The 14,072-nt window shown below is 40.6% G+C and overlaps 1 protein-coding gene across 1 annotated transcript; it reads right to left on the minus strand.

Moving 5' to 3' along the window:
- Window positions 1-1,067: 1,067 nt before the first annotated feature.
- Window positions 1,068-10,137, minus strand: slc5a5 (solute carrier family 5 member 5). The gene is made up of 14 exons (XM_066696307.1): window positions 9,703-10,137; window positions 9,267-9,332; window positions 8,884-8,935; window positions 7,896-7,963; window positions 7,594-7,748; window positions 7,073-7,213; window positions 6,209-6,338; window positions 4,657-4,745; window positions 4,439-4,551; window positions 3,076-3,146; window positions 2,505-2,591; window positions 1,815-2,023; window positions 1,499-1,602; window positions 1,068-1,168 (listed from the first exon to the last, which is right to left on the minus strand). Exons 1-14 carry the CDS (start codon window positions 10,066-10,068, stop codon window positions 1,068-1,070), a joined length of 1,752 nt encoding a protein of 583 aa, XP_066552404.1. The 5' UTR covers window positions 10,069-10,137.
- Between the last annotated feature and the right edge of the window lie 3,935 nt (window positions 10,138-14,072).

The following is a 14,072-nucleotide window of genomic DNA, read 5'->3' on the forward strand; positions in this document are numbered from 1 at the left end:
GGTGTAGCACTAAACCTGCTGCCTAAAAGATCCCTCTGAGCTTAATACGATAGAAAATGTTCTTTATAATTATAATATTATCTGTCAAAGGATTTCAGAAACTTGCACAAGATTAATTTTATTTTTTAAATCTTCTCACATGTAGCTTTTGGAGACTATTTTCATTTAAATGGCTGGTTTACATGGCCTTGCTACAACAGAATGGCAATAGATTTGGGGACAGGATTGGTAACAGAGTATGCAATAAGAAAGAAATTAAACATTAAACATGTCCAGACTTGTTTACAAAATATACTGGTTAATTAAGTGCAAGCTGTGCAAATATTTTATAATATACAGGTCATAAAACTGGATTAAAAGTTGGATCCAGAAAAAAGTCAAATAAAGAAGGGCTAGAAAGACGCCCACTTTCATTTCCATCTGTAGTGTTGAGATGCACATATTTTTCCTGCTGTTTGTAGGTGTCAGTTATATTTCTCTCCATGTCATTGAAACTACTAGCCCCCCACCAAATGGATTCAGGGAGCTCCGTCTCTCACAAGCTGTCCCCAGTGCGTCTCTAGGCCTGGATCTCGGGAAGCAAGGCATCCTCTCTGTTCTGTCCAAGTCCATCTTGTAGCTTCACTTCAGTTTTATGTCCCTCACTTCCTCTTCTGCTCTTTGTGAGCCCCAGAGGTACAATGAGAGAGTGGGAATTCACCTGCGTGACAAACAAGCACACTAGTACTCACAATGTTCACACTGCTACAACGGGTGAGTGGCACAGGCTGGCTTTAAACCAGTATTGTCCAGGCTGTACAGCTCATGTTGAACTCCAAGGTAGAATAAGCTTTTTCTTGGCAGCCTCTTCTTTGTCCATACTTTGGACTTAAAAAGGGATTTCATGTTTTTATTTGTTTTGTATTGTGAATTTTCCCAAAACGGAGACATCAGCTGTTAGGATATCTTAGAGTCAGGCCCACTATGATGCACTGAATGGGCTGATCTTCATATAGACTGTTATTATACTCTTGGGTAGCAGTCTGTGGTCTAAAATGTGAATCGCTTTAGCCTTGCAAAAAATAGGGTTACTTCAGACTTACTTTATCCTCTGAAGAGATTTCAGTGGGCTTTTTATGTAGGTCCCAAAAGAGAAGCCCCGGTGCAATGGTTATCCTCTTGGTTGGTCCTGGGAAAAACAACAGACACATTCAGCACTGGGGCAGATTAGTTTAGAAATGAAGGGGTGAATACTTACAGTTAGGTGTATGCAAGAAATTAAGTTTCTTTCATAGTACTTTTTTTTCCTTTTTAATTCTGCGCAATTACCACTGTACCATTTTATCCCACTATTACCAACAATGTTTGAGCAAAAAGCATTGAGCAAGGTTATATAGTGAAAATTCAGATATGTAAAGCATTTTGGCTCATGAGAATGTTTACCTAAATGTCTGTCTATCTGTATGCCTGTATATATGTATGTACGGAGGATGAATCTGGGCCCTAAATAGAATTTCACCTGATATATAGCTGACCAGAACTCCAACCACCACCACTGCAGTTGTCCCAAGGGCTCCATAGTACAGGTAAGACATGGCATAGAAGTCTTCAAGACCAGACTGTCTACAAAGAGAAAACGGGTATTATTAGAGAAACCATGTTTGCCTACATACGTGCCACTTGTTTTCTAATTCCTAACCCCGGCAAATGAAGTTCTATGCATATATTATGTGTCTGAAAATTATTGAAGTCACAGTGGACAACCAATTAATGGGATTTGATTGTTTTCTTATTTATTTATTGGAATTGTAGTAAGGAGAACCGTATGTCCACACCTCTGTGCCCCTGAGACAGGCTGCCGGTGTGCTCGTTTGCCCAGAATTAGACTGTGGTTGAATGCAAGCTTGGCAGGCGTCAGTGGGGGGCATTGGTCCATATAGCTGGGCAACACTCCCATTGTGTCGGGGCCAGGAGGGTATAACGTTGATCCTACTGCGATCCACAGTGAAATCCCAAACCCTACCAGTACACCAGCAAACACACCCTGCAAAAACAGGAGAGTGTGGTCAGGCCAGCTACGTCTGCCCTGGGGGTGAGGGGAAGACAGGGAGTGTTTGCATTGAAATACAAAATAATACTTTGCAACACAAAACCCCAAGTTGTAACAATCAGTCCCAACCCACAGAGGATTCAGTCTGATCTGTTAAGGAGAGTTTGAGTTTATCAGCATCATAAAACCTTTTGCTCGCGGCATAGTCAAATGAGGCTGTGCCGATAACAATCTATAAAATTCAAATTAACACATGAGTCAGGATAGGAGTGACGTAACCGGTGGCAATCTAAAATACAAAGAGTAATAGCGGCTACATTGATAATGGTCTGGTAGATTTGGTAGACTAAGAACAACAACCTGGGGCTGAACAGAAAAACAACTGTTGAAATCATGTAATGATCTGCAATTTCAATTTGTTTGTTGGTTTGTTAGTTTTTTTACCAAAAAGACGTGGGACAGGATGGGCACTCACCGTTGTGTTAGTAGCGGGGATAAACATACCCAGGATAAAAGCCCCCAGTAGTGGGCCACTCACCACCCCCATAACGGTGAATGATCCCTAGAGAGGAGAAAGGAGAGACACAGGTCATATGTTTTGTGATGGCGGTCCAAGTTCAGTAAGACACTAATGTGCAGATTCAGATCATGATTTGAAGACCTCTTGTTGGTTTCATGTAAGAGCAAAAGCTCCCTAGACAAACATTAATAGTCTGAATTAGGATACAGACAGACAGAACTGAAATCTTTGGGACTCTGAATAGTGTCTGGTTACCGTCATCTTGTCATTTGTGCAACAGGCAATGACTATATGTTTTAAAACTTCCGGACAGCTTTAGCTTTTACACCTCTGTAGGAATATGATAAGGATCGTGCAAGACGTGATGCGCAATCACTTTGTCATGGTTGCGTCCTACCCATATCTTTTCATTTTTTTCTTTTCCTTGTTTTTATTCTTGATGTAGCAGTATGCGTGCATATTTTAAGTGATGGGACGCATACTCTGATATGCATGAAAGAGAGGAAACTGAGGAAAGCGGGCTTACTTGTAGAACACCCGAATCTAAGAGGGAGGAGAGGGCGGCCACCGTGATGCAGCCGACCCCAAACATCAGAGCTGTAACACAAAACACATGCTCCATGAGACACTGGGGCAACAGTGGGGCTAAAACATGGCACCTCAGCCCTGTGTGAATACAAATCTTCTCATATATAAGAATGGCAATATATAAACAATCAACTGGCATAAACGCCATATTGACTTTGTATGCTTCTACTTTTGCTTTGGGGTAACAAGTCATAGATTAATTCACAATCATTATGTCTTCATTTCTTGTATGCCACAGATACAAGCCAGGAAAGCTGCAAAATGGCGAATAAAGGCCTAACAAAATAATTAGTTTTTGTGCCTCCCAGAAATTTAAAGCCAATCACAATGAAGTCCATAACCCCCACCCCCCCACTCCCCCATCACGTCATCCTTCAAACTTCACATACCAATAATACAAATATTTTTGGCCACCATCTTCGAAATGATATAAAAGTGAGTTACATACTGTGCCTCTACGTTCCAGGTCTTTCCATTAGGCAATTGCCTTTGACAATTTAAAAAAAATTCATACATTATCCCAGACCCATAATTTAGTGTGTTCTGTTGCAGCAGGTGACTTATAACTGGCAAGAGTGTGGGGAGGCACACTTCATTATCTAATGTGACTTAAAAACCCATTAAATCATAAAGGCCAAGGAAAACCTCACTTGCACCCATTTCGAAGACAGTGGCAACAACACATTATATGTCATCCAATAGGACAGCAACAGCTCCGTCACATAGTCGAAGGGTTTCTCATTGTAGCCCCCTCGAGGGCAAAGGTAAGCAAACCTTAGCGCTTCCACTTCATTACTACTGCAGCACTTTCGATCCAGCTTGTATTTTAATTACTTAGTCGAGTACTAATTACTTAAGTCACCCTGCTGCAGATCACTTCAATAATGAAAGCACGGTCAGAGAAAGACTTGTCATGCAATGAGGTTTCGCATGGAATTCCCCTGCCTAATGAAACCCTCTGAATTGGAGATCTGTAGTTGTGTGTGCCAGTAGAAGGTAGTTTAGGGATTCCCAACAGATTGCGTACAAATCTGTCGAACAGTGTACTAAGACCCTTGCACTGTACGAGATAGGCCTGCCAGGGTTTGTTACTCTTTAGTTTTGTAACATCTGAATGGATTTTGGAGACACTCCGCAAAAGATAGGACCGGACTCTGAAACAGGTCTGGCATAGAAGGGTTTGAAGTTACTGAATCGCCTGAAGTGCTCTTTTCTTGCCTGCTCCCTCCCCGAATGTTTCCTCCATTGGCCCAGTGAGATTTAGGTTAGGAGAGGGAAAGTGGAGGAGTGAGTCAACTCACACAGGCCTTTCGAAATGAGCATCAGTCTCTTCTGGGACACGGTGGCCAAGCGGGGCTTCAGCAAGTCCTCCATGGTAACAGCTGCCATGGCGTTGATGCTGGTGGAAGCAGTGCTGCAGAGAAAAAAACAACCGCCACCAAACGTCAAAGGTAAATCTCTTAGGAAATATAGAAGTGCAACACATCCTCAGTTTCAAATCCATGAACCTCCCCTTTACCTTAGGGTTCCACTGTATGCGGATGCGAGGAAAAGACCAGGGAAGCCAGGGTAGTCTTTAAAGATATCCAGCACCAAATGAGGCATATACTGAAAAAGAGAGAAAGAAAGAAATGCATTAGAAGTATAGTAATTCACACTTCATACTGAGGTTTTCCCCCAAAAGCCTATAACAAGCAGTGATAATTGTCAAATGTAAGTATGTGTTAATTTAGTCCATGGAAAGCAGTAATAACTATACTATCATAAGAGATATATGTGATATTGTAAATAGACACTAAACTGCTGCTTATAAACTAACCAGAGAAATTTAGTTAAAAATGTCAGGTTTAAAAGGCAAAATAAGTGCGAACCAATCCTTTTTTTTTATTTCTGTGGTCTCTGTACAAGCAGCAGGTACATGGGCAAAATCAATCTTCCACAGCTTTGATTTATACATGCTCACTGACGCGAAACCTGACGTTGCATTCTGGTACGTGCACAGGCCTCAAGGAGAGTGGTTTAATCACCAAAGTGCCTCTTGTCATTGTTTGGATGCCACTCAAAGCTCTCAATGCCTCCTCTGCTTAAAAGCTGCATGTTATACCTTTTAAGGGTGAAGCGGGGGGGGGGGGGGGGTTGTGGAGTAAAACATGGTTGCACACTGATGCTTCTAACCAGTGGTTGAAGGACAACAGTGTAACTGAGAATTGCTTCCCACCTGTACACCCACATATTCCAATTAAAACACTTCAAAAATTGTATTTCATATGTATGATATCAATAAATAAGACTAAGGGCTGGACCAAATCAAAACTTTGACCTGAATGTAAATTACAAACATGTACCCTATCGCATTTCATTTCATAAGTAGCAGAAAGTGGCTTCTGACAATCAACTGATATGTGATAGGTAACAAATTTGTGCTTTGAGATTCACAGGTAGTTCAAAGTTTTGATAAGTAGAGACAACAGCAGAGATACACACACATATGCTGTGAGATTTTCCACCAGTTTAAACAGCTTCTTTACCTGAGGGTTCAGCTGCAGTGGAAATTGTTGACATGGGTCTTAATCACAGACTTATTATTCTGAGTACGTTTATTATTCTTGAGCTCAAATCTCTCATGAGATTTATAGCTGTACGCCTAAGTACCCAAACACACAGTCCTATTCAGACATACAAGGTTTGTGGTTTGCCGGAGCCACAGCCAGGGTGATTTGAATCGCTTGGGTTCTGAATGAGAACACAGCTCGAGAGTCAGAGAGGTTTTAAAGGTCATCGCAAGCTGTCAAAGTCTGTCAGTCGTCCTGTTGCTCACTTTCTTTGACACTTCGGTGTCTAAGCCACCCATAAAAAAGAAAAGAAAAAGAAAAAGAAAAACTCTGCATGCAAAAAAAAAAAAAGTTTCCTGCAGCAGGTGTCAGCAATAGCATTCAAATACTTGCATGTCATTTAAATTTCACACATTTGCCTGGACCTTTTCTGTGCGCTTTGAAGGTCCTCCACATACTTTGTTTGTCAGAAAGAAGTTCATGTTTATTAGCAGGGTTGTTGTTCGCTTGTGCTTGTACCTGATCAGGGGAGGAGATCCGGCCCACCAAGAGAGGATCGCAGTGGCCGTACAGCGCGAACATGACTATGCCACAGATTCCGGCACTACCCACAATGAGATACAGTCCAACCTGGTTCACAAGCAGAGCCCTGTGAATACAAAAGGAGACAGATTTTAATTAATAGTCCAAATCTTGTTCTTTTCTCCCCATTTATCTCTTACATCCTCCTTGAGACAAAGAGCAGCCACACATAAATATTAGTTACAAGCTGCTACATAGGTACAAAACATAACTTTAATCAGGGCTCTTTCTTGGATAGACATTATTCCTGGGTGTTTTGGCTGAATTTTCCAGTCATTGATAACCACTTAGCAGTTGGCTGAGAAGAGCAATACAAGCACTAGACTTGACCAGTCCATGGATGACTCTATGCTTCAGAGACTTTTTGTTTTGAGAAGTGCTTCAGTTAAATCAAAAGCAGAGGTTTTTGGTTTACAATTTCTGTCTCATCTCTCACGTTGTGCCCCACACAAACAGTGTGACCCTTGGATATTCCTTCTGCCTAGATGATTTTCATTTCTGTTTCGGACAAATAAATAAATAAATAAATACAATCTGAAAAGCTTCTGCCAAGTCTTCTTGGAAGATGAGCCACGATGGAGAGTTTGATGAATGTCGTACTCCCTGCACACAAATACCTCTTTGCAACAGTCTTTTCAGAAAACAAAAAATGTTTAATTTATTTTTTAACCACCACTTTTTCCAATGTCATTCATATGTATTATAGCATTTCTGTGCTTGAGATCTCATGAAACAACACTCCACTCAGACAGTGCGCTGATTTCAAAAATGTTTCTCCATTCTTTATTCTCTACAACTCACCACTGTGCTTCTCTCTCTGACTTGCAGGCGATGTAGCGTTGCACCTGGGCCTGGTTTGCTGCATACATGGAGAGCCAAACCATCGTTCCTCCCACAGTGAAGCTCCAAAAAGTGTAGCGCTTCCTTGGGTCCAGTTTAAAGCTGAGAGCCAAGGGGGGAGAAGGCAGTCAGGCCCACAGGAATGTGCGTCTCATTTCCTATCTGGCTAAAATGGATGATGAACAATGTTATGGCCTTAAATTTAATTTAATTCCTTAATTTAACAAGGAAAGTGAGAGAAGGTTTTTTTACGTTTTCAAAGTTAAGGCCAGGATGGGATATAGGTTGGGTCTTGGTGGATAGGAAATAGACTGAAAACGTTTTAGATGAAACTCCAGCATCTTGAAAAGTGACTGCAGGGTGGACATTTAATGAATTTAATGTTTAATCCCGGTTTTCTTGATTTTTGACTATGAAAGTGTCCACAATGATACTACTGTACATACGACTATCATAACGCCAGTGTAAAAAACACTTCTTACTCGTTAAAATTCACCCGGGACCCGTTGCTGGCGAGTTCAAGAACCTTTGCTGGTCCGCCAACCAAAATGGTGCCATGGATTAAAATGGCCACAAACCCTGAGAGCATGACAATGATCTGAAACACATCTGTCCAGATCACTGCTTTCATCCCACCCTGGAGAACAGGAACCAAAAGAGACAAGTGAGCAGCAGGACAACACGGGAAGGTAATATGCTGCCAACGTATACTTTCTTACAGTGTACAGAACATTTCACAAGCATTAAACAAAAATAAGATGGGAGAAATAGGATAAATCCTTACCACAGTGGTGTAGAACGTGCAAATGAGCCCAGTAGAGAAGAGAGAGGCCCACATATTAAGCCCAGTAGCTGGAAGACAACAAAAGCGGTTTTTCAACATAGTAAATGAAGCGACTGTTGACCCAGGAATGGCTTTTTTGCTAACTATTGGATTCACATTAATCAGACTAAGGCCTAGACCAGGGGAGGCCAAACTTGTTCATGGAGAGTCACAATGTTACAGGTTTTACAAGTCACTCTACATGATCAATCACTGGATACCTTGAACACAGGGAAATTGTGACTAATTAGGTCCAATTAGGCTCAATTAAGAAGTTAAAGATCTGGATAAAATAAAAACCACTGTGGCTCTCCAGGACCAGGGTTGGCCGCCCCTGGCCAAGACCCAATAAAAATGTTATTCTTCCCACAAATCACAAATTACAAACTTGTACCATACAAGGTTTTCTCTTCCCACTATATTTATTGTATAGCTTAAATGTGTTATGGCATTTCGGGGTTCAGTGCTGGTCAGCGAAAGGAGTTTACGGAACATTTATGTAAAACATATACAAAATAATCCTGGATAAAACATAGCACTAGACAGATGCACGATATAAATAAATGTCAGTAGCCATGCACATAACTCTAGTCATCAGCCAAATTATTAAGTATGGGATCATTAAATAAATGCAATGGGATGATTGTTAACGATTACCAAAGTGGTGACTCAATGAGGAGTATCATCAGTACCATGGCCTTAGGTCTTAAAATTCCCAACAAACCTGTCATGCTCTGCATCTGTTTAAGCCATCAAGTTCTATACTTGTTTTCCTGTTAATGGGTGGATCAATGTTACTTGATATTTACATAGTAAAATGTATGCCCCAAATGAAGATAGTGCATTGGTAATATTGGAAAATAGATGTCATCGTCAAATCCAAAGGAAGTGTAAGTACTTCATTTTTATTTATTTATTTCCCATTTTCTGTCTGCATTGGAGGTCATACCTTGGTTCAGAATCAGGGCGGGGGCATAGATTACTATTCCAGTGTATAGTAACTGTGAAACAAAGAGAAAATGGAAACTGGTGATAATGCATGTAGAAACACAGAGCTTTATAGGCATTTGACTACAGACAATGACAAGGACAGGGCAGGAACTCTGCAACAGAGAGCAAACAAAACTAAAACCAAGGTTAAGACACATGAGATCCATGTTTTGTTGCAGATGTGTCAGTTTATTCATGAAGAATTATACTCAACACTAGGCAAAAACCTAGGCAAAATCTTTCAAGGTAGGGGGACAAAACATGTTCCACACTGATGGATCTCCTTCCCCATAATGATTGTGTCTTCTAGGCTAGGTTAGTACAGACACGTGTGACACTTACTGTGGCTACGATGAACTGGAAGCTCCCCAGCAGCTGCATGGTCCTGTTAAACCTCATCTTCAGATACTGCAAGAGACAACAAACAGCCCAGCAGAGAGAGCAAAGGCATGTTACATTTGGACCGCCAGTCCACCTCTCTGCTTCTGAAGTAACGCACCCCTTTATAGCTGGTCCTAGGAAACTACTTTACTCTGCAACCCTCAAGACCCATTCCTTTCCTGGATATTGATGAGTTATTGAGCACCAGAAGACTCCGTGATGTCCACCCAGTCTTGTCAGTAGAGGTTAGAGCTAGTTGGGAGTTAGGTTCGGTGTTAGGGTTGGTGAGGAATGGACTCTTTCACCCCTTCACACCTGGCCACATGGAAGCCAATGATTGAGCCGCTTACGAACTAGGAAGGGCCAATAAAGCAACAGAGTATGATGGAACCCTAACCTGATTGGTGCTGGTGATGCCAAGCCGGTAGAAGACAGGAAGGAAGAGGAAGGCGGTAATCAGGGAGTTGAACGTCTGCCCCAGACACATGTACAGGAACTTCAGGCCGTAGCGGTAGGCTTCGGTGGGCACCCCCAGAACCTGGACTGCTGACATGAAACTGGCACACAAAGAGAGCCCCACTGGCACCGCTGACATCTGCCTCCCCCCCGTGAAGAAGTCATCCGTGGTCTGGTGCGGACTCCCCTTTCGGAGAGCTTGGAACATCCCGATGGCCACCGAGATCAGAAGCATGAATGCGAAGACGGCGTAATCGGCCAGGACGAAACCGGGCCTAGCAGGCCCCGTGTCCACAAGGTCATCCATCTCGTATTGTGCTCTGCGGATTACTGTCCCACGGATTTCAATATGTGGTCTGTCGGAGAGGAGCCTGCTTTTCCTGTTTTAATTGGACAACAAGGACAACTTGTAAATGCTTTTAAACCGACTTGCTTCAGTACATTTATAGCACAGGTGTTTGGAATTAACTGTTTAAAATGTCTAACTGTGGTGTTCCTCCTCGAGCTGCTTTGAAATGTATTTTTGGGGTTTTAATCCTTAACAAAACCAAAGCTTTATCATCTGACAAAAAGTCTGTGAATCTGTCTTCATATTTTAGGTCACACCAGCTCTCCTTATATGCATGCGTCCTTCATCTCTAATGCTCCAAATATGTCATTTACATAGTGGATACTAGAGGAAAATCCCATCCCAATATTCCCAATATTCTGACCTGGAATATTCCAAATATACCGTTTACATTCTGAATATTCAGCAGGGGAGACCAGGGACAGATGAAACACTGGTTGGCTGTACCACCTTGGCTGCATCCCAAACTGCTCCATTCCACCTCATTTACCTAAGGGGTTTCCCCAAATTCTTTAGGGACTGAGAGCACTCTAGGTGCATACACTAAGAATACACTACTTCTGAGGAAGAGTTTTGGGACAAAATTATTGTTGTATGGAGTTGCATAGCTGATAAAAATGTATCTAATTCATTATTTCAATATGATTAGAAAAGTGCTTTTTGCTCCTTCCTGTTCCCTACACCCTGGCTCACAATCTGTGATGTCTGTAAAACATCACACAAAGTGTATGTGAATTTCTCCAATCAGTGTGCAGCTGGGTTGATATCATTCACCGTGGACATGCACAATTTGGTTTTCTACCTTTATCATTTATATGTGCACTCCTACAGTTGTCTCCTACAGTTGGGGTCAGTTGAAACATGTTGCATATGACCCCATACAAATCAAGATATTTCGTATTTTTGTGTTGTAAGATTTGTATTATGATCGGAGTTCCCATGAGGTAAGCACATGATCATGGATTGTCTTTTGTCACACAGTGGTGTTATCATTTTCATTTACTCAAATTAAACAGTTGAAATTGTGTTTGAAAATAGATGGCCTTGCAAAAGTATTCAGACCCTCCCTATGGCCTTTGTGAAGTTACAAAATGATGCATACACAAATGGGAGTGCTAAAACTGAAGACTTGTAAGAGGAATACTCGGTTTGTTCAAAGATGTTCATGAACTGGGAGTCACCACGAGATATCATTTAAGATATTAATTTCTGAGTTAGACATATGGTGTTACTATTATTTTGTGAATCTTCAAAACGTGTTAAATTAAGCCCTGTCTAATGTAACAGCTATCCCAGGCCAGTCTCACACCTCCGATTTGAGGTAACATTGCGGTCTTTATATGTACGCCACCTCTAAAAAGCATTAAAAAGTTGTTTGTATTAAAGAGTGACCAAACCAGCTCAAACGGCTTCGGGGGCTAAAAGATAGTTTAGTCTTCAATATAGTCTGTAAAGAAAGATAATTAATGGCCCTGACTCAAAGTGTGGTCTGATAATACATTTTCAGTTTGATAAATATCTCAATTTTCATCTGGCGTACATAGCAGTGTACATAGACATGTATGATCTTAGCATGCATTTATTATTATACTGCTTATGTATTTAATTTATATTAGAACTGTTCACCCCGGTTTCATTGTTGGCATCATTGGTAAAAAGCTACACAACTCCGACCTAATGTTAATTCGGGTATTAATCTGATTTCTCCTAAACTGCTCTAAATATAGTTTATTAGTGTTGTAGTGAAAACTCAGTGGTTAATGTTTTCTTTAAAGATATCAAACCTGGACATATGTCAGCATATTTTACTTTGATTGACAGATTTCATTACAGCAGAGAAAGAATGCGAGAAAGAATGGTATTAAACAGGATTTTCAGGGGTTTTAATAACTTCAAACGAACAAATAGTTTAACCTTGCAGCCAAGGTTCAATGGAAAAATCATCTGCTAAGATTGATTATTTTATTACCCCAAACTGCGATTATTATTAAAACATATTAGTAAACAATATAAGTAAACAAATCTATCCATAAAAACACAGTATTAACAGTTTTAACAGTTTCAAACGTCATCCCAGGTGAAATTTCACAAGATCTTAAATATGACATGATGACACAATCTTTGTTGCCTATCCCGTGTGGAGAGAAATAAAGTAGCTTTACCTTTATATGTTGCTTCAACCATGAATAAATAACCTCCAGTAATGCCTGTCTTCTTTTGTGAGAGAAAATGAACCAAAGGAGCCAGATTTGCAGGCAGTGCTGTTGAAATACTTAAAATAGAAACTTTTTTTTTTTTTCAGGAATTGTAAGATATTGTTATACTCTGGTTAAAAAATAAATAAATACATAGTCTATTAGAAAAGTGTGTAATATTACCGACTAGCTCAGAAATAAAACTTCTCTTCAGGTATTTATAAATATCACCCCATTGGTCTCCTTTATTGGGAGAGTAACTCTGGAGGGGGGGGGTGGGGGGGTATGTGTTACCATCGGAGGGAGGGAGAAACAAATGCGCAACAAATGGTTGGTTCCCTGTTCTGTCCTTCATCGCAGACAGAGCTAGACCATGGCAATTGCAATCTTCCACGATCAATTATACAGTTATAGCCCTTATCAAACGCAGCAGTAATGCCAATATATGTGGGTGCAGTTACTAGTTACTACTAGCGCGTTCCTGTAGAAAAAACACTAAATAGAAAGAAAGAAATACATAAAAAAGGCCTGATCCATGAGATTATTAAATATTAACAAGAGCTCCTGACAATTGTGGCCAATACTACTACTACTGCTACTACTACTACTACTACTACTACTACTACTACTACTACTACTAATAATAATAATAATAATAATAATGAAATATTGAACACGAATCAAGTATTTGTAACAATTAAGTAATTGTTAACTCTGGATTAACTCTCAACATTGCTAAACGGCTTATTTAAAAAAAAAAATCCGTAATAAATAAACATGCAGGTAACAAAAATGTCCACTATAATTACACTATGGGAGGAATAGAACTAGATGAAGTAACGCATGAGAAAGACCTAGGAGTCTATGTGGACTCCTCACTTTCTCCATCCAAACAATGAGGGGAAGCAATAAAAAAAGGTAGGGTATATTGTTAAAAATGTAGAATTGAGAACAAGGGCAGTGATGTTCAGACTGTACAATGCACTAGTTAGAGCTCATCTGGATACTGTGGACAGTTCTGGGCTCCACACTTCAAGAAAGATATCGCTGCTCTAGAGGCAGTTCAGAGGAGAGCAACCAGACTTATTCCAGGTCTGAAGGGAATGTCCTACTGAGAGACTGAGGGAACTGAACCTTTTCACCCTGGAACAGAGGAGACTACGTGGGGACTTGATCCAAGTCTTCAAAATCATGAAAGGCATCGACCACATCAAACCAGAGGAGCTTTTCCAGATCAGCAGGGACACACGCACCCGGGGACACAAATGGAAATTGGGCTTCAAGGCATTCAAGACAGAAAACAGGAGACACTTCTTCACACAGAGAGGCGTCACAATCTGAACAAACTCCCCAGCGATGTGGCTGAAGAGACAATTTGGGAACATTCACAAACAGACTGGATAGGATTCTTGGATCACTTAGTTATTAATGGATGGCCTCATCTCGTTTGTAAACTTTCTTATGTTCTTTAAAAATAAAAATAAAACGTATCCATTTTGCACAATTTTGCCAGTAACACCCGCTATGGGGAAACAAATGGTCGACCCCTACGCAAATTAAGCCAGTTATTTAATTACGTTTAGTTGAATCAGATTTAAATCCAATGGCGGAGTAAAATTCCCATTTACAAGCTGAAACCGAATCAAATGGCGAGATAATGTTGTATGGGTTCATACGTCAGCCTCAATTAAATACAAAACAACGTTTAATTAAAATACGCATTTTGATTGGATGAATATACCAGGTGCAGTCTACCAAGCCAATCAT

Source organism: Amia ocellicauda, chromosome 22 (genome assembly GCF_036373705.1).
Source record: "Amia ocellicauda isolate fAmiCal2 chromosome 22, fAmiCal2.hap1, whole genome shotgun sequence".
Lineage (NCBI taxonomy): Eukaryota > Metazoa > Chordata > Actinopteri > Amiiformes > Amiidae > Amia > Amia ocellicauda.

Excerpts from the sequence above, each read along its gene's own strand:
- slc5a5 (XM_066696307.1), bottom strand. The coding sequence starts at position 10,068 with ATGGATGACCTTGTGGACACGGGGCCTGCTAGGCCCGGTTTCGTCCTG. Across the intron at positions 8,936-9,266 it reads TCCAGTTCATCGTAGCCACA|TTACTATACACTGGAATAGT; the intron begins GTAAGTGTCACA and ends TTTGTTTCACAG. Across the intron at positions 3,147-4,438 it reads GCTCATTTCGAAAGGCCTGT|CTCTGATGTTTGGGGTCGGC; the intron begins GTGAGTTGACTC and ends TTTGTGTTACAG.